Genomic DNA, 22,100 nt, shown 5'->3' with positions numbered 1-22,100 from the left:
TACGGACTTGTTGAATGGAAATTGTATCACTGTAAAATCTTCCTACTTTGGCATTTAAACTTTTTTATAAAGCATGTCTGTCTAAACAATCAGTACCAGTGAAATGGCAACTGGACTCTTGATATCAGAACAAATTCTATTCAGTCAGAACTTCTACTTTAAATAAACAAACCAATGCTCTGAAAAATAAAGCTGAGAAAAAAAAACCTGATGGATTCAAAACCAGTAAATCTGTATCTAATTGGTTACTGAGTCAGCCCTTATTGACTTCTAATTTGTAAGTAACTAAAACAATTGTAAATTTGTTCACAGCAATTTCAAGGCCACTGACAGTCTAATCAATTATCAAAAAGAAATTGATCTCTTGCTGTCTATAAGACTGAAAAAAGGGAAATCCCTTAAAGAACAATGTAAACAATAAGCACACACTTGATTTCCGAACTCAGTTTCTTTAAGTCTGTTCATGACGTGCAGCATCTCTCATGTCCTTAAAGTAGCACCGACTTTAAGCAGTATTCAATCCTTTATAATAATACTGTAAGCACCAAGAATCAATTATCCTGAAGGACCAGAAAACTATAACAACATTGAGATGATTTGTTTGTTTGTTTTGTTTGGTTCAACGAAGCTTCCACACAATCATAATTGGCACAGAAACAAGAAAGATGATTTTTGGCTAACCCCGGGTGTTACAAATTTAAAGAAACACCAAGGGTAAAAAATCACCTCACCTGCTGAAGCTAGAAGAAGCATAGACTCATTTAGTTGCCTCTTACCATCACACAGGGATTAATGGTGGCTGCAATTCTGATGCCTCAATCCTTAAAAGCAACTTCTCATCCACAAGGGGCAATTCTGAGATGAAATACCTGGCAACTTTTAACAGTTGTCATTTTTATAATCCATTTTAAAAGGTTAATTCATTACTTATTTAAAAATGTTAATTAAGTAATCCATGTATGCCAGGAAAGGTGGAATAAATTGCTCAGTGCCTGTTTCTGGCAATTAAGTTCATTGACTATGTTCATCTTATTACTCAACTTTATTGTATTCTGGGGAGTTAAACATTCAGTGTTGTGTAATGAAATATTCAGAGGACTTAAAACATAATGTTCAGCTTGAACAAATATGATACAAATGATAGTTTGAAAATCGAACATATTCTGAGATTCTTAATTTAGATATGCCTCAAATTGGCATGTTCAAAGATGCACCCATCACAGTTCTTTTGTAGGGTATAAAATCAATATAGTATAGGAAATGGCATTGAAAGAGTTAGCTCAATAGGTCCCTTTGAGCCGTAGAGTAAAATCATTCCTGTTGAATAAGCAATGAGTGATTGATTAATCAATGGGCATATGGGTAACAATGAAACCAAATGAAGTCACAATGGTTTATATGGTTTGAAAAGCTGGCAATTCTGAGATATGACAGGTTTAGTCATGTTATAATAACAAAACAAACAATTGATATTTAATTCTCACAAATTGTCTATTACAAACTACAAAATGTTTGATGTCTTATAAAACTAATGTGCTATAACTGTTAACCCATTACTTCATATACACGCCTTTTAACGCCTTTTTCACCCCCCCCCTTTTTTGCTGTCTCAAATGATGAAAAAATGCCTTATTTAGGCCCCAAACACTTGTTTTTGTTTGAGAAATGTTGTTAAAAAAAGTGACCTCTTTTTCGGCACGGCCCCCCAACCAAAAGATACATCAGGGGGTTGCCAGAAGGGGGATGTGCCCCCTTCTGTTTGGGGGGTTTGAAGGGGGGCGGAGTCCCCCTCATCGCCAAGAAAATTTTGGACTTGTGAGAGGCTGTAAATGACCCCAGATTGATCATAAGGTAACATGTAACCAACGCTGAAAAGCATTTGACTCTATCTCAATCCATTGAGAAGTTGCAGCACTTTGAAATCAATTTTGATGGAAAAAATCAACGCAAAATAGTGATTTTTGTCAATTTTGAGATGTCCCATCGTTGCCATGGTAACAGAAAATTTAAGCCTGAGCATGTTGTTGCAAGGGCAATGGTCCAGTCAACATTTGTGCCAAGTTTGATTAGTGTTGAAGCAGTTTTTATAGTATTATAGCAATTTGAACTTGTAACGGGAGACTTTTCAATGAAAACAGCCATTTTTCACAAAATGCTCATGAAGTAATGGGTTAAACTGTACTGGAGAATATGAATTATTGGTTTTAACAAATATAAATCCAGAAAATCAGACATAAATCTTAACTGTGCGTATTTGAGTTTATTTATACTCGCCACCGGTTGCCCATATTGGCCAGTCCTCCAGAAGAGTATTAGTTATTTGCCCCAAAGATGCCCCAATTCCAGAGGCTTCTCCTGGTTTTTTAACCTGCCAAGTGTTTAAGCACTCATACACAGGACCTACATTTAAAATCTCATCCGAAAGACTGATTTGTCATTTTGGTTTGCCAGCCCGGGAATCGAACCCTCCATGTCAAGATTACAAGTCTTGCGCTCTAACCGATTGAGCTATGTGGGCTGACTGACGTATAAATCTTAAAATGTCAAGTTTTGATTTTATGTCATTACAGCATTCTTCTTGTAACACAAGCATTTTAAAGACAATCCAAACCACAAACATTGACATCAATAAACTTTGCTTAAACTTGATCAGTTAGAAAATTCTGATAGTCTTCCTTTTTTTACATCTATTGCAAAGAATTTTTAGAAAATTTAAACTGATGGACTGAAGAATTTTCTTGAATTTTGCATGAGTAAAGAGAAAATTTAAACAAATTTATAAGAAATAATAAGGGGTCCCCACTCTGCTTTTTTTAGTTATCTGCCCCTGTCAGTGAGTTTTTTTTTTCTTTTATGTAGTTATAATCTTTAGTATAATATCAGATATGCTAAACTTTGTCATTAAAAGATTATTTAATATAATTTCAACATATGAATCATGCTGACTTGAACACCAAAGATGATATAATGTATGTAACCCGGAACCTGTATATCATGATGCTGATGCTAGAGCATGTATGACAGCTCTTTGCCAAGCTAACTACTACCTCCAATGAAATAGGTCTTACAATTTAATGTACTTGTGTCTACTATTGTTGATAAAATAACTTCATCAAAATCATAATTCTAACAAAAGTACATCTCTTTTATATACAAGTATATAACACACATAAAAGATAGCTTCTCATAATTATAATGATTGACAAAAAAGTCAAATGTATCTAATATTTATGTTTCTATAAAATATAAATGATATCAAGTGCAATCATGTTCAATGTACAATTACAGTAATTTCAGTCAGGTGAGTAAGTTATAAGTAGATTAACTTCAGTCTACAAACCAAGACATACAAATTGAAAAAGTTATTGTCAGTTAGTTTTTTGTTATTGTTCTTTTCTTTTTTTCCTTATTTTTTAAGAAAATGAAAAACTTCAAACCTTCAACAGTAGGTGGGGTAGATTTTCCAGAATTCTTCTTTTTTGAAGTACATCCTTGAAACAGTGAAAAGTTATTTCCCATTTTTATACTTTTGGTCTAAGGCACACTGACTACTCCTTTTTCTTGAGCAATTTACCATATATTTATAACTTTTCTCCTCAAACTTGTGAATGTGTTATCATATTTCAGTGTTAACATTAAAATAATCAATTTTGAATTTTAAAACTTGCATCCAATTGTAAAATACATGTATATTATATATCTAAGCCAGTCTCCCAATAAATCACTTACTTAGCAGCTCAAATAATTTACTCAACCATCATTTTACTGTTCATCACAATTATTCAACGTAACTACTGTACATTGCATATCCTTTTAATTCACAATAACAGACCTGGTCAAAAAATTAAGAATTTATTCTACTTAGAAACTTTTTTCCAATATTAACAATCAAGTTCACCTTATCTAAAACTGATCTAAAAATATAACATATAGTTCACGCATTTAGATGTATTGAATTTTTTTTTCTCAAGAATCTACTATCAGAAAAAACAGTTCTAAGCAAACAATGATTGCCAGTTGGCATTCAAACCCGTTACAGTTCCAGTGTAAGGAGAGAGGATATTGTACTAATTTGAATATGTCACAGTGTCTAACTCATACACCTTGTCATTAACACATTCTGTAAGTTTACCCTAGAGAGAGAAAAACACAGCTACATTCACCAGCAGCCTCTCTGACTTAACTTCATGAATATTTCAATCATACCAACAAGAATTACTGTAATAATGTCCTCGATGTTATGCTCTATTGGTAATTTTTATAAAAATATAAAAAATCCATTAAGTTTCATGCAAGAATAGAAATGGCTGTAAAACTAGGAAATAATGAATCATCAACAAGCTCATTGTTACTGGAGCAAATGTTTGTTTATTGGGGGAAATTTTAGATATAACTGCAGAAACACAAGGTTTGTCTACTTAAAGAGCAATTAAGGGGAGTGAGCAATATTTGTAATGCTGGATAACTATTTTCCTATATATGATTTTGTCAGGGAATGGACTGGGATTTTAAAGTTCAAATAAATCAATAAAATTTGTTACTCCTAAGTTCAAATAGATCAATAATATGGACAGTTAACCCTTTACCTGATGCTGGAATGGAAAGAAATGAGCCCATGTCACCAGTATAGAGCTAGGCCAGCCTACACATCTGTGCAGTCTGACCAGACTGGTTCTATACTTTTGGCTGACTAACTCTGAATTAAGTTAAGTTAATTAAATTAAGCTGGGAAAGTCAATTAAAGAAATGCAGCACTCAGTTAAGGGTTGTACTTTTGCAATTACCAATTTCAACAGAAAAATTGCTTTAAATGCTTACTGGGCATCATGGCCGAGTGGTTAAGGTTGTTGACTTCTACACTTCTACAAAATAACAATATTATCAGAAAACAATTTGAACAGTATGTTTCTCATAGAAGATGACCACATACAGACTCGATGTATATAAACACCAAAACATTATCACCTTTCGTCGGTCCCGAGGGTAAATTTATATCAATACAGACTTTTGTCAGAATATATTTATTTGGAAGATATCAATACCAGAGTTCACAATAGCCGGGAAAAAGTTTCCACACACCAAAGAAACATCAATGTTCATATGATTTGTTTTCTCAATAATTAAGTCATACAAAGTCATATCACTATGATATGATATTGCAGTTCTAAAGTCATTTAGCAGTAAGGTCTTCATCCATATATATTACCTTTGGGAAATGTTACTATGAAGAAGATGTTTTTTAAAAAAGATATAATACTGCATGTACAAGTTCTTATAGTTGTTGCAGGGGCGGCAAAATCAATAGGTTATCCCACAGCCTGTACGGACAAGTGAAAATTTTCTATAATTTACTATATAAATAGCATATGGACAAGTGAAGAGATGCTTCAGATAAAAACGGACAAGTCAGTCAAAACCGGATTTTGCCAAGCCTAGTTGTTGTAATATTCCGTTTTAAAAAATCGTGTGCGTATGAATAAGATTGAAAAACTTAAATCTTCAAATTTCTGGAACTTTTCCAATGTCCCAAGAATATTACATGTTTAGATTTCCATAGTTCAATGTCATTATTATAAACAATACAATTTCAAAATAAAATAAAAAACATTGTCACTTTAAAGTCAGTTATAACAAGAGCTGTCGGTAGGACAGCACGCTTGACTATTCTAAGTGCTTGATAGTAAAAGAGCCTTGATAACGTAAAATTTAGAGCTTTGATAATGTTAAATTTTCTAAGTTCACAAAAGGGCTAATTTCTTTTTAATAAATTCATGTTATATGCCTTAGATACAGTCTAATTATATAGTATTGGCTTGACTATTCGGAAGGTAATGTCACAAGGGTGTTTTATTGAGTATAATAATACTAATTACCTATGAATACATAAAATTGACAGAAAAGGTACAAAGGCTTGTTATTAAGATGTTTTATCAAGTAAATCACTGCTTTATTATTATGAATGCATATTATTGTCCCAAAAAAGGCACAAGCCCTTCAGTAGTAATTGAGATAACAGCTTACAAGCAAAACTTTACCATGAATTTCTAAGTTGAAAAAGGGGAGAAAAATCAGCCTAAATGCAAGATAGAATTATGGATCTTTGTCAGTGACCTACAATTATGACCCTAAATGTATATGTGAAGTTTTAAATAAATATCTTTAATAGTTATTGAGATATGTAAAACTTGCATGTAAACATTAACCAAGAGACTAAGTAGAAAAGGGGATTTGAATCAGCCTTAATGCAGGATAGAGTTATGGAACTTGGTCAGTGACATACAATTATGACCCTCAAATTATGACCCTAAGGTCATGTGTAAAAATTCAAGTAAATATCTTTGAAGACCTTTAACCTTTAACCAAAATTTCAAATTTCAAAAGTTTCAAATTTAAGAGGCAAATAGTTCTGCAAATATTGCAGGCAGAGTTATGCAATTTCGCAAACTGATGTACATTGTTACTATAAAAAAGTATTTTAAATTTCAATTGAATATCTCAAGCAATAATTGAGATATTTGACTTTACAAAAAAACTTTAACCAAAATTTCTAAGTTAAAAAGGGGCATAATTCTGTCAATATTGTAGGCAGAGTTATCCAACTTGTCAATCTGATGTACCTTGTTACTATAAATAAGTATTGTAAGTTTCAATTGAATATCTCAAGCAATAATTGAGATATTTGACTTTACAAAAAACCTTAACCAACGCAGAGACCGACGCGGACGCTGACGCCAACACCAGTTCGACAACAATAGCTCTCATATTCTTCGAATAGTCGAGCTAAAAATTAGTGTTTTGCCTTAAAAAATTTTAAGCACAACTGGAGATTTTTCCTCAACCATTATGCTTCACTTTTTACATTGTGTGCACAGTTGAAGTATAATACATACAAACCCAGTGGTCTTTCTCACTTAATTGTCAAGAAGCCTTAACCCCTTTTATTATTTTGGTAAAAATTATAGTTGAAAATTGCTGATTTGGGAAGTAAAAAAGCCGGTGTAAGTTCAGATTTTTGGGAAAACTGCATAATTTATAGACAATTTCAATTAGGTAGAGGCCTTTTATAGTCCTCTGTTACATAAGGTGAAAAAAAATACAGAAAGTTGACCTCTTAGTTACATTAGTAACCCTATATTTCTGACCTTCTTTCTTATGATGTTAACAAAAGCACATCTTGAAATTCATGAAAACACCTTTTCAAATTTTAAAATGAAAATTTAAAGAATGAAAACAATTTTCAGCTTTATATCTTCTGACAGAAACTTTCACTAAAATAACTAGCTATAACTGATGTTTCCCTAAATTATAAATGAGTAACTATATTCTATATATAAATAATTTTATTATCAGCTTCCAATTATACCAAGAATTTTTTAAGGGGAAATAAATTCAAGTCTGATTTCATTTGATATAGAGGACATTATTAGTGGTAATAAAAATATTCTCAACAATTAAACTCAATGATATTATCTTACTATAACAAAGAAACATAACTCTGCAATTGTCCTACTTGTAATACAATATTAATTACCTCCCTTCCCTAGCATTAACACACTCCTCACAAATTTATGTCAATAATTGTTTGTTTATTTGTTGTTATGGAAGCTTAATTTGTGTAAGTGCTACTCTATGATCTATCCATGAGTTGATCTGGAATTGATTCACTACTAAATCAAATCAATCAATCAATCGATCAATAAATCAATTCATTAAATGAATAATCAATTTTAATTTGTGTTCCAGCAAAATAAATGGCTTGGCTGCATAATGTAAAAATTTAGTGTCACAATAATTATATTTTCATCAGTATTTCACATTAAAGGCCAATTATGCCTCAAAAATGCTTATTTTTTTTATTTTGGTATACTTTGAAAGTATCTAAAAAGTTACTTATTGGCCAGTATCATTTTCATTTGTTTTTGGCAATACGAAGTAAGTACAGTTATAGTGGATAAGTATTTTACATCTTGCTGCACTTTTATGACTATTTTTTTCACATTTATCATTACTTTCTTCAGGTAACAAGCATGAGGCTGTCATTCTCTAAAGCCATTATTTAAATACTATAAAATTCATGTTTACCCTTTCTAAAAAACTAACATTTATTTGTTTCTGAGGCATAATGATTTTGAGTTTGATTTAATAACTGAAATCTAGATGAAAGAAACTCTTAGCCTGCTTGCAGTAACTGACTTTTACCAGCACGCCACAAGTGCGGATAAAGATCAGCCAGCCCAATCCATGATGCTGTCTGAGCACAGTCTACACTGTTTGTTATTCAGTCATTTTGAACATTTCCCTACAAATGATTAATGGTTCTATCCACATTGAAATATGGACAATAGTGATAGAAATCGGATGAAATTTGTCCCAATCGATCATCGGTTCAGTCGGATAGGACATAATCGATAACTTTTCGAATTAAGTCGCGTTAAAAAGAAATAGGGAAATTCATTCCCAAGGCACTTGGACTACAACTATATTTAGTAACATGAACTTCATTAAGCAATTTTAAACACAGTTTTAACCTTATATAGTCATAATTTTACGAAAAAGATTTTATTTTTCAATGGATGTCAAATAATAAAATTCACATCACATTATATTTCTATTGTTTACATCACTTATTGATCCTGTTCAACTCCAAATTGTCTCTGGGATGCTTTTCTGTGATCGGCGAGTTGTTCCTAAAAGAAAATTACCGTCAGAATTACTTCTCTTTGATACCTTAAACATCTTCGACGATGTCGCGGAACAAATCTTTGTGAATCGATTATTGTCGCTTTACATAACAGTGACTGATTATCGGCGATTTTGCGACAATCGGAACATCACTAATGGACAAGTCAATTTTAAGATATTTTGGGTGATTTTAATACAGTTACATTTCTTCTTCAGCAGATAATCCCAATCACATGTATAGACAGGGCTCCAGATAATTTTTTAGGGCAATGAGTATTTACTCATTGATTTTTTTTGTGAATGAGTAAAACTTGAAATCTGAAATTTGGCAGTATTTTTACTCCTTAAAATGTGTGTAAAAAGAGTAAATCATTTATTATGCTTCCATGTTTATTGCATTATTATACTTGTTATACAAGATATGTCAAAGTCATTTCTTTTGCTTTTTGGACTCCCTTGGTTAATAATCTTGCATTTCCAAACGGCATACAATTTATCTGAACCTGACTCCTGAGGCATGTTTCTGTTGCTCATACATGGCAGCGCTAATTATTTCATTAATTATAACCTTCACAGATACTTTTTTGTCAATTTTTTTTCAGCTGAAAATACGAGTCAATTGTTTTAACTTTTGACAGCGACTATATTGTACCGGATGTTTATGGAATTGCGCTAATTCCACCACCTAACTATACATACTATAACAACCGATGATAGTCGGAAATACAGGACGTTACCGTTCGACGTTGCAAAGCATTCATACGAAGTTAATTCCACCACCATACCATGCATACGATAACAACCGATGATGGTCGGAACTACAGGAAATTACCAGTAGACGCTTGCAAAGCGTTCAGAGGAATTAAAAAAAAGATAATCACTGAGTTTACTTTCGGTTACGTTTATGCAAAAGAAATGTTGCTCAATGCGTAACCTGAATTTTGTGTGTTTTTTCATATGCTTAAATTTTGTTTTGAATGCGTAAAAGTGTTATTTCCATGCGTAATTTACGCGTATACGCATCTTATCTGGAGCCCTGTATAGAATAACCTGCTATCCTTTGTAGTACCCAATTCAATAAGATGATGACTTGTGTATATAAATTAGACAGTAAAAGTATTCATTACAATCAACCTCATGTAAAATAAGACTTGGTGTAATTTCTCAAGATCATGAGTTACTTCTTTCTTCCCTTTCATCATTTATCATGATACAATGATTGGCTGCAGACCGTAATTTGCTCAGAATTGAATTTCTGACAAGAGAAGAATTGATTAGCAAAAGCTTTTTACTAGCTGTTTTATAAGCTACTTTCTTAAATTGATGTTCCTCCTGATGATGAATAAAAACTTGGGTGTTCAAACTTGCCTCAATACTGCACCGCAACGCTACGTCAATGCAGATGTTTTGTTTTGGCACCAAAATGCTGGGAGATAAGTGCTGACCAAAGCATTTAGCATTTGACTTTACAATTTTACTGAGGGTTTAGTAATAGTTACATGCTAGGGCATTACAGGACCTCTTAAATATTATTTTAATGAGCTGAAAATCTAGATAGAACTGTTACTCTCATTAAACTTGTTAAAGCTTGTTCATTCAAACTACTGCAAAACTCCTGGTTTGGCATTAACCTTTGAAAATGGAAGCCATTATACTTCATGCAGATAATTATGACCTTAAAAAATAATCTTGTGAAATCATGTTGAACCTTGCACATCTATCGAAAAGGTCCTTAACTAATGCATCAGAAAATTGTGACCCATAACTCCCTACCCTTGGCAATACGGATGTTAGCAAGCTTTGACCTTTTGTCTATCCCTTGCATTGCAAGATCAATAAAATGGTTTTGTTTTGAAAACAATTAAGGTTATATCATGATTTTGATCAATTTAACAGATTATTCTCCATAAATGACCTTTTCCAATGACATTATTTCTCCTAGTATGCAATTCCCAATGAAGCAAAGACTACTGCTCTGACCTTGACCTACTTTAGAATAAAAAATTCTTGTATGACCTTTCAAATTAACTTCCTGGTATAATATCAAAGAATTCATATACAATTGCAATTAACGAGAGTATTCAGAGTATATCATGTAAAAACTTGGAACAAATGATCATTGAACTACATTTCATTACTTTAGATATGTTACCACAGCAACCCATTATCACAGTAAAGCTGTTCATTGGAATACATGTAGTTATTTTAGTTAAGATCAGTCAAGACTCAATAAATGAGTTGTAGAACCACTATAATATAGGTAATTTACTTCTTGACAAAAAAAAGTGTTGAAAAATAGCAGTAGGAGTGTTATGTTTTTTTTTGTTTTGTTTTTTTAAAAAAAGATAAAATAAAAACTTTCGCTATAAAATATTGAAACTTTCCAATTCTTTTAAACAGAATTTATAATGAATCTTTTACATGGTTGAAAGATATATAATGTTTTTCTTAAGATATCTAAATATTTCAACATTTTGAAAAAGAAGTTAGGAAAAAATTATTTAATATACATCACAGCTCCATTTTCATGAAAAACAATGTTTATATTTAAAGATCATTAGAGTCTTCACCTTTGACCTTTTGAGATTAATTCATAAATGACCATATCAAAGAATAAAGAATACTTTCTGCGAAAGAGGTTCCTTAAGAAAGGTTTTAACCATGCCCATAAACCATTATACCTCTTGAGATGAAATGGGTAACAAATAAGTGATTGCTTACTACATGGTACTAAGTTTGAATCTTCTTTTTGTCAGGTATTAAACCAATGTACTTACCTTTAATATAAAAGTTTTAATTTCCAAACAAACCAAAATCCATTAAAACCAGCCTATGTGAACTAGCTAGAAATATAGTACATATTAAATTAAATATTCAAAGGAAAAACCTAATTTGTATAATGGAATGGACTCGTCTTGTTTTGAGATTGGAACTGTCCAAGGGGTTTCATTATCAAAAAGTCAACACTTCAGCAGTATACATAACAAAGTCAATTATAGACAAAACACAAATAAGGTGTGCCTGGATTTATACTGGTGACAGGCAAGATCTTTTTTTTTGGTTTGTTGGGTTTAGCAACGCACCAACACAGTAAAGGTCATATGGTGACTTTTCAGCTTTACTCAGGTGAAGGAAGATCTCAAATGCCCCACCGCAAGACAATATTGCTGCTAATTAAATGATACAGGAAATGAGAAAATTTAGTCAAACATCATGGAAACTTTATCTTACAGATTGCTGTATAAGTTTCATTAATGAACCCATACTCATAGCAACTGATGCTACCCATGTGAACAAACCAGTGTAGACTGACATCAGCCCAAACATGCTGTGCTGACTGTTCTGATGGTCCATTTTAGTCAGAACATATTTTAAAAATTTTCTCTAAAAATGATTATTATATAGTCTTGTCCAATATTGAGTCCAATAAAGATATTTAGCAAGTTAAAACAATATATTAAGTTTTTTTTACTCTTAAATGTTTAAAGAAATTAGATATAAAAACAACTTACTAGATTTGCTACATACATGTCCCATTTCAGAATTGTCACTTGTTATTTCTCTACTGCATCATGATTTAATCGAACCAATTACACAAATATTTACGTACACTCTCATTGAAGTTCAATAAAACAAATTCCTATGGGACACTTCTTCAGTTGCTATAATAATAATCCAAATATTAGTAGCACTCAAAAGTATGGCTAACAGACCATTTGAAATACAATCTCCCCCTGCATAAATCCTCTATCAATGGATTGGCTTAACTGCAACACATTTGGTATTATCTATTTTTGTACGCAAACTTGTCTTTTCCCTTCAGTCATGCAAATTATTAAAAATCTGCTTTCTCTGCAAAGAACAGTGAGAGAGTTTCTGCCTATTCGGCACTTGTTTCATATGGAGGGGAAAAATTGGAAATATTTCTCTGTTTTAGGAAATTACCATCACTTGTTTTACGTCACTGACTAACTAACAATTTACTACAGTTCGGTACTAATAAATCCATTTATTCTCTCATTTCAAGGAAAAGGCTCCAATTTACCAACAATTTCCCAGGGAAACCTTTCCCGAAACCATGAAGAAACCCAATTACTACAGAAATTTCCACCATATCCACATTTACAAAATCAATGTCAGTCACATTTTTACTATGGTGTATAGTGCCTCCATGAGTATATAAATGTCTGGCGACATTTAACATCACATCCAATCTTCTAATCTAATTATTCTGATATGGTATAAAATCAACAACTTGTAGGAGGAAATGCCTGTCAGACTTCCAAAATCCAAAGAAAAATACGAACCAACCTTGAAAAAAGAAAACCTTAGAATCCTACATTAGTAAGTGACAAGACTATATAATGATGTATATTTCTGTAAAAATCATGGCGAAAATGGTCACAGACTTAAAGACTTGCTAATAAACCTATAGAAATATCAATAAACCTGAGGTAATATCAACCAACCCAGCAGAAATTCCAACACACCTCCGGAAATAGAATAAACCTTAGAAGAAATAAATAATCATTGAGTTATCAAACAAATCTAGACAAACTTAGGTCACTAGTTGTGCCTTGATGGTTGCCTTGATGGTTAAATTTCATATGTTCGAGATTGATATAAGCTTACTAAAACTACAAAATGATCCTAAAAGTACAAGCATTTATGAATTAAACCCTTCGCTTGCAGGCAGCAACAGATTCTACCCATGCAACTAATGCAGACCAAAAATCAGCTGGAACATCAAGGCCATCATTCTGACCATGCTTGCCTTTCAGTCAGTACATATTTTGAAAAATTCCCTAAAATGATGATTGGTTGTGTCCAGATTGCAAGATGGACAAGTCCATTTAAGATATTTAGTGTGGAAATCATCAAATATAAAATTTTATTAATGACAGAAAAACAGAATGACAGAAAGGGGTTAATTCTGCTAAATTTAAAATGATGTCTGCATTTCTTCATTAAATTTCTGGAGGCTACTGCAAAGCTTAGTTCTTGACAAGAGGTTGAGGTCCTTGGCGCCTATTCTGGTGAAAAGGTTATTGTGATCGTTTTCAGCAGGATCAGAGCCCAGGTCAATGTTTTTCTCTGGTTGGATTTTATATCGCATCAACACTATAAAGGTCATTTAGCAACTTTCGAGAAAGACCTCAGGGACCCCTTATATGCATTACTTCAAGCACATACAAGCACCTGATTTAGATTAGAACATGGACATTAGATAGCTTCCTCACATAAAAGATAAAAGGGATTCCACAGCAGTGACGGGTAAGTGGTTCGAGTCTCAAAGCTAATTACAACCTAAAAAGAACTTTAAAGAGTTGTTAAAAAACATATTAAAATCAATTTAAATTGGCTTTATTTTTAGTTTGAGAATCTTGTTAAATTTCACCCATCGAAAATGATTTTACACTGATTAACATCATTTACATTCAACATGCATTAAAATTTGTTGTTTCAGACAGATCACATTTGACACGAGACATAAAACCATTGATTCTACATTGATTCATTGAAATAACTGGGAATGTCTTTTATAACATTCAATTTGTAGATTAACAGAACAAATTAACAGAAGCAGATATACTTTAAACTGTCCCAACCTGGTTACTGTACAGACAGAATAATTATGAATCCACATCCACTTTACTTGTTGCAATACTGCATGCATGCTCAGTACAGAATGAAATTACCTATATTATTTATTGGAAACATATATTTCCATGCTCATGTCCAATATTTGATGTTTATTTGTCAATTATTGATAAATAACTTAAAGCTGATAAATAACTTAAAGCTTGTAACAAAAACTCATACATAATGCTACAAATGTAAAAAGATGCTGTCAATAATCTGATTTTGTTTGGTGGGTTGTAAACATGTCTGATAACAATCATCAAAGTACTTAAAGTACCATATTGTAGTAAACATAACCATCAAAGTACTTTAAGTACCATATTGTAATAAACATAATCAGCAAAGTACTCTAAGTACCATATTGTAGTAAACATAATCATCAAAGTACTTTAAGTACCATTCAGCAAAGTACTTAAAGTACCATATTGTAGTAAAGTACTTTAAGTACCATATTGTAGTAAACATAATCATCAAAGTACTTTAAGTACCATATTGTAGTAAGCACAATCATCAAAGTACTTAAAGTACCATATTGTAGTAAACATAATCAGCAAAGTACTTAAAGTACCATATTGTAGTAAACATAATCAGCAAAGTACTTAAAGTACCATATTGTAGTAAACATAATCATCAAAGTACTTAAAGTACCATATTGTAGTAAACATAATCAGCAAAGTACTTTAATTAAGTACAAAAATCTCGAGCCAACTGATTAATGAATGAGGTAGAAAATGGACTCAAAACTCATAAGAATGGATCATTTTACTTCTTTAAATTAAAAACTTTCATTGTTATTACCACTGTCAATGTCTGCCTGAAATTCTGAGAACCAACACTGACATTTGAATACACTGATAACTTCAATTATGATCATCAAATCTGTATCTAAATTACATATCTATTTTATCAAAACAAGGAAGTTGTTTTTCAGCACTTGTTCTATGTATTATACTATTGATTTATCTGCCTTATATATATTATGTATATTAATATAAATTTCAAGTCTTTACAGAGAAGAAAAAATATAGTTTATTCATTTTCATCAGTGTACATGTAAGTCCTGACCAATGTCATTGCAGCATTTATGACAGTATCTGGGTTTGGTCAAGTTTTTTTCTTTCACACAAATTGAACTGTGTTCTGAAAATTTATTGGTAATGATTGGTTGAACAGTATGACAACTAGATGTTTCAAGGTTGATGCGGGATCTAATTTATTGTCCTCAAGCTCTGCCAATATAAAAATCAATCTTAGGCCACACTACATTAAATGTTCATTAGGTTCATTAGCAAGAAAAAAATATATGGACTAATATTCTATATTTGATAAAAAAATAATCATAGCAATTATAGCATGCCAGACTTAACAGAAAATATACATGTATATATATATTTTCATACAGACTGGGAAATGACCATTTTTCAATTCATAAAAACAATTTTGTTGCCTTGGTTTTTTTTTTCCACAATGTAATAATGTTAACACATTTGTTATTTGGTAATTGGCACATGCCATTTTATTATGATAATAAATGTCCCCCAAAGACTATGAAACTCAAAGATTGCTGAGGACCAATAACCTGCAAACCTACATGTATCTGCTTAAATGTGGTACAAAAATATAGAACAAACTTTAATATCAACAACAACAGCACCATATCTGGCTGCATAAGTTAAACAGCTGGTTGTGGGTAGAACAGTCATGGCTATTTTTGACAGGATTTGCACTTTGGTAAGTTTTAATCTGAGTTTCAGCTGCAACTACATGTACTCAACTCAATTACTCCCATGAATGATTATGGATTCAGTGCTTTTTTTTCCAGGGGCAGCCATTCCCTATTCCAAAATATATATTTTTTCTAAAAACAATCCTCTTCAACAGCAAAAAAAAAACAGCAAAAAAATTGAAACAGGCTTACTGGTTGAATGTTGAATTGTACTTATGCCAGTGCTAGAGGGCATGAGGGATGTTACACTTTTACATTATGCCTCATGTACAGACTGCCAATCAAACCAAGTCTGCAATTTTTATGTAATCTTGCTGTGATAAATGCTTTTTAGGGATCACCCTTCTTCCAGATTTTTAGAAAATTAACACACCGTAAACCTCTGCCAACCAGTGGCAATAGTGAGATGTTGATGCTAGAAGTATAAAGCCAGGTACAGCCGTACAGATTCCAACTGTCTACTGCAGACTGCTTGATTCTAACTGTTTATAAAAATAAATCCCTTAACACTAACAATAAGGAAAACTACAATTTAAAGCAAAAATATAGAGAAAAAAAAGAAATAATGAAATCCCTAAAGAAATGGCAAAATTGAACAGTTTGGTTTGATGGAGCCTGTTCATGGACCGTACTCAGGAAAGTGCAAGCTACCATCCACACCCCCTAACACAGGCATAAGTAGAATTTTAATATAAAATGGTGAAATTTTTAATTCAGAAACATCTACTTCAAACTTCTCTATCAAAAACATAAATATAGCCAGGCAAAGGTAACATTAAAGTAAGGACATTATTATTGCTGAATTCAATGAAATTAAAGTAAAGAACCCATCAATATGATAAAATGTCAATCAAAAGCCGAGATTAAAGTTTAGACTGTGATGAAAACAAGATTAATACACAATTTTATCTCCTATAAATTAAACTGGTTATTAAAGGTTTAAAAAAAATCCAATTTAATTGCCTATCATTCTAACCAAGTCAACCTCTTTTATGTACAATAGGATCAATAACCCAGACTAGATAGACAACTTATTTTCCTGCCATCTAGTAGGCATTAATGAGAAACTGTTCAGTAAGTATACAGATTGTGTCAGCTCTCTAGACTCTTCTGTTAGTAGTGTTCAATAATTCATTAAATATCATCTATTTTCACCAATTTCCATTAACACTCCTCTAATACCTACAAAGACTTTTAAGGAAGTGCAGTAAAAAACACCTCTGCAAAAGTTTCAGGGACCAGTTAATCGTGTACTCGATGGAAATTGTGAGTATTGAATATCTTTAACAAAATTGACACTTGAGGACTTGGCACCATAAAAGCATCACTTTATTTTTCCTTAATATATGATATCATTGTGAAATAGAATAATCTAGAATTTCAGTGATATATGTCCACTGTACAAACATTTCAACTTGTTAAATGTAATCAAAAGACTGCAAATTTACAATGCTTAAGGTCTTAGACTTAATTATGCAATCAACATTTGACAGGCTAAACAAGAGGGCCATGATGGCCCTAGATCGCTCACCTGACTTATCAAACTCATCCAAACAATTACCAAGACAAGCATTCTGACCAAATCTCATGACAGGTGAGTCAAAAATGTGACCACTACAGTGTTAACAAGGATTATCCATATTTGAGCAGTGCGACCTAGTTTTTTTACCCAGGTGACACATATTCAAACTTGACCTAGAAATCATCAAAACAAACTTTCAGACCAATTTCCAGGATACTTGGATCAAAACAGTAGCAACTAGAATGTTAACAAAATTTTTCTATTTTTAGCTCCGGTGACATAGTTTCACATGCGATTTCGAACTCATCCAAGGAATTACCTAGACAAGCATCCTGACCAAGTTTGATGATAATTGAGTCGAAAATGTGACCACTAGAATGTTAACAAGGTTTTTCTATATTTGGGCGGTGTGAACTAGTTTTTCATCCAAGATGACCCATGTTCGATCTTGACTTAGAAATCATGAAAACAAACTTTCAGACCAATTAACAGAATATTTGGATCACAACAGTAGCCACTAGAGTGTTAACAAGATTTTTCTATTTTTAGCTCCTGTGACCTAGTTTTTCATCCGAGATGTCCCATGTTCAATTTATTCCCAGCAATGACCTAGACAAGTTTCCTGACCAAGTTTGATGACAATTGAGTCAAAATTGTGACCACTAGAGTGTTAAAAAGGTTTTTCTATTTTTAGCTCCTGTGACCTAGTTTTTCATCCGAGATGACCCATGTTCGAACTCATCCGAGCTATCACCTAGACAAGCATCTTGACCAAGTTTGATGATGATTGATGCAAAAATGTGACCGCTAGTGTTAACAAGGTTTTTCTATTTTTAGCTCTGGTGACCTACTTTTCATCTGAGATGACCCATGTTCGAACTCATCTGAGCTATCAACTAGATAAGCATCCTGACCAAGTTTGATGATGATTGATGCAAAATGTGACCGCTAGAGTGTTAACAAGGTTTTTCTATTTTTAGCTCTGGTGACCTACTTTTTCATCCGAGATGACCCATGTTCGAACTCATCTGAGCTATCAACTAGATAAGCATCCTGACCAAGTTTGATGATGATTGATGCAAAAATGTGACCGCTAAAGTGTTATCAAGGTTTTTCTATTTTTAGCTCCGGTGACCTACTTTTTCATCCGAGATGACCCATGTTCAAACTCATCTGAGCTATCACCTAGACAAACATCTTGACCAAGTTTGATGATGATTGATGCAAAAATGTGACCGCTAGAGTGTTAACAAGGTTTTTCTATTTTTAGCTCTGGTGACCTACTTTTTCATCCGAGATGACCCATGTTCGAACTCATCTGAGCTATCACCTAGACAAACATCCTGACCAAGTTTGATGATAATTGAGGCAAATATGTGACCTCTAGAGTGTTAACAAGGTTTTTCTATTTATAGCTCTTGTGACCTAGTTTCTCATCCGAGATGACCCATGTTCGAACTCATCCGAGCTATCAACTAGATAAGCATCCTGACCAAGTTTGATGATGATTGAGGCAAAAATGCGACCGCTAGAGTGTTAACAACTAAATGTGAACGGACGACGGACGGACGACGGACGACGGACAATCATCGATCCTAAAAGCTCACCCTGAGCATGCTCAGGTGAGCTAAAAAGTTGAAGAAATCCCCCTTTTTAAATTTAACTATCATTTTCATCCACTTATGACATTTAATTACCAAACATTGTGTTTTCTGGAATTTGTGTCCGTAATTTGTTCCAGTGCTAGGGTACTTGATAATAAAAACTACTTAAGGGCTAATTGCTTTCAATTTTATCAGATTTAATTGATTAATTAAAACCAAATCAAACAATTTTTTTTGTTTTAATTTTCAACTAGAACTATCGCTGAATGCGATTCATACCCCCACCAATGTCCTTGACAGAAGACCACTTGGAAAGGTGGTTAAGGGAATAACTTATGTGGCACAAATACATAAAAAGAAATTATCTCTGGTGAAAAAAAGACTAACTGTACAGGTAATAGTATAAATATATATTATCAAATCATGTTCGAAACAGTTACAAATACCCTTTCATTTTCCCAATGTATTAAACATTTTATTTATAAGTCAATTTTTGACCTTCAAGTGTGACCTTGACCTTAATCTGACACAAGGGTAAGATTGGTTTTGCACATCACACAGTTTGGTTGAACATTTGAGTAAAGTTTGAAGAGAATCCTTCCATTAGTATAGAATTTATAGAGTAGACACAATATATTGTCTAGTATTGGTTGTACGTAAATTTGAAGACTTAAAAAGGGGGCATACTTTGTCCAAATTCAATACAGAGTAATGAAACTTGACCTGCATATCTTATTTGCCACACCTCATATATCTTTTAAGTTTCAAGCAAATGCCTGCGTTAGTTTCAGAATTATTCAAGTACATGTTAAAATTTAAGAACATTTTCTAGTCAATTTTTGACTTTCAAGTGTGACCTTGACCTTTAGCTGGCACAAAGGTGACATGGATTCTGCACATAACCTTGTTGAGGTGAAAATTTGAGTAAAGATTGAAGAAAATTCTTCCATTAGTATTGGATTTATAGAGCGGACACAACATTTTGTCTAATATTTGATTGTATGTAAATTTGAAGACTTAAAAAGGGGCATAACTTTGTTAAAATGCAATACAGAGTTATGAAACTTAAACAAACAGCATATCGGAATTGTGACCCTTCAAAAATATTTTTAAGTTTCAAGCAATACCTTTTCTAAATTTAAAAATATTCAAATAAATGTTAAAATTTAAGAATATTTTCTAAGTCAATTTTTTGACCTTCAAGTGTTGACCTTGACTTTAAGCCAGCAAAAGAGTGACATAAGTTCTGCACATCCCCTTGTTGAGATGAACATTTGAGCCAAGATTGAAGAAAATCTTTCAACTAGTGTAGGACTTACAGAGCGGACATGACATACTGTGTAATATTAGATTGTTTGATATTTGACCTTCAATTGTGACCTTGACCTTGAGCTGACACATGGGCAACATGGGTTCTGCACATCCCCTTGTTGAGATAAACATTTGAGCCAAGATTGAAGAAAATCTTTCAACTAATGTAGGACTTACAGAGCGGACATGACAAACTGTGTAATATTAGATTGTTTGATATTTGACCTTCAATTGTGACCTTGACCTTGAGCTGACACATGGGCAACATGGGTTCTGCACATCCCCTTGTTGAGGTGAAAATTTGAGCCAAGTTTGAAGAAAATCTTTCCATTAGTGTAGGACTTACAGAGTGGACACAACATACTGTGTAATATTTGATGGTGTTTGATATTTGACCTTCAATTGTGACCTTGACCTTGAGCTGGTACATGGGCAACATGGGTTCTGCACATCCCCTTGTTGAGGTGAACATTTGAGCCAAGTTTGAAGAAAATCTTTCAAGTAGTGTAGGACTTACAGAGCGGACATGACATACTGTGTAATATTTAATTGTTTGATATTTGACCTACAATTGTGACCTTGACCTTGAGCTGACACATGGGCAACATGGGTTCTGCACATCCCCTGGTTGAGGTGAACATTTGAGCCAAGTTTGAAGAAAATCTTTCAAGTAGTGTAGGACTAACAGAGCGGACATGACATACTGTGTAATATTAGATTGTTTGATATTTGACCTACAATTGTGACCTTGACCTTGAGCTGGCACATGGGGGACATGGGTTCTGCACATCCCCTTGTTGAGGTGAACATTTGAGCCAAGTTTGAAGAAAATCTTTCAAGTAGTGTAGGACTTACAGAGCGGACACAACATACTGTGTAATATTTGATGGTGTTTGATATTTGACCTTCAATTGTGACCTTGACCTTGAGCTGACACATGGGCAATATGGGTTCTGCACATCCCCTTGTTGAGGTGAACATTTGAGCCAAGTTTGAAGAAAATCCTTCAATTGGTATAGGAGTTATAGAGCGGACACGAAAATGGAGACGGACAGACCGACCGACCGACGGACGGACCGACGCGACAAAGCGAATCCATTATAGCTCCCCCCACATTTTGTGGTGGGGGTATAATAATGTACATTTCTCTCATCAATAGCAATGATCAATTTTTTGTATCAAGGTAGAAAAAGAAAGTGTAACACAAGAAGGAATACATAGTTATGATGAAAAAATTAAAAGTTCAAATTTTATGTATGAAAGAAAATAAATATCAAACAAAGTGATATATCAATCACATAATAGAATATGATATACTTTCAGCATTCTTAACAACAAAGATTGTATAAATTGATATTAATATCATAACACTGCAGTATTAAGTTGATAACTTACTGTTAAATTGTGCAAAATTTGTATAATTTTTGTTGATAACCCTCTTTTTCTTTAATTAAAGGCAACTTTTCAGAAAGTATCTATGAACAGAAAATATCCAAGATTGTTGAAAACTTGAATAATTCAAACATATTAACAACTTTCTCATAATAAGAAAAGTATAATGTATTTTGCAAATTCAGCTAAAATATTTTTCAAGTTTTCTTAGTTTTATGGA

The 22,100-nt window shown here is 32.8% G+C and overlaps 1 protein-coding gene and 1 long non-coding RNA gene across 9 annotated transcripts in view; both read right to left on the bottom strand.

Moving 5' to 3' along the window:
* LOC132741489 (cilia- and flagella-associated protein 251-like) overlaps window positions 1-22,100 on the bottom strand; it is a 66,884-nt gene that overhangs the window by 40,908 nt on the left and 3,876 nt on the right. The window contains exon 1 of one of the 8 annotated variants that reach the window (XM_060729666.1): window positions 3,438-3,746. The exons of the other annotated variants lie outside the window; for them this stretch is intronic. Within the exon in view, the coding sequence (XP_060585649.1) occupies window positions 3,438-3,519 (82 nt within the window). The 5' untranslated portion in view covers window positions 3,520-3,746. Of the gene's footprint in view, window positions 1-3,437; window positions 3,747-22,100 lie in introns of those variants that run through there. 8 annotated transcript variants of the gene reach the window in all.
* LOC132741492 (uncharacterized) lies at window positions 17,653-18,685 on the bottom strand. Its single transcript, XR_009627285.1, has 2 exons — window positions 18,564-18,685; window positions 17,653-18,420 (listed from the first exon to the last, which is right to left on the bottom strand). It is a non-coding gene; the product is annotated as an uncharacterized LOC132741492 (long non-coding RNA).

The sequence above is a fragment of the Ruditapes philippinarum genome, unplaced genomic scaffold, assembly GCF_026571515.1.
Source record: "Ruditapes philippinarum isolate M1 unplaced genomic scaffold, ASM2657151v2 ctg45_1_1_1_1, whole genome shotgun sequence".
NCBI lineage: Eukaryota > Metazoa > Mollusca > Bivalvia > Venerida > Veneridae > Ruditapes > Ruditapes philippinarum.
The sequence above is the reverse complement of the archived record's forward strand: the minus strand, read 5'-3'. Positions and strand labels throughout refer to the sequence as shown.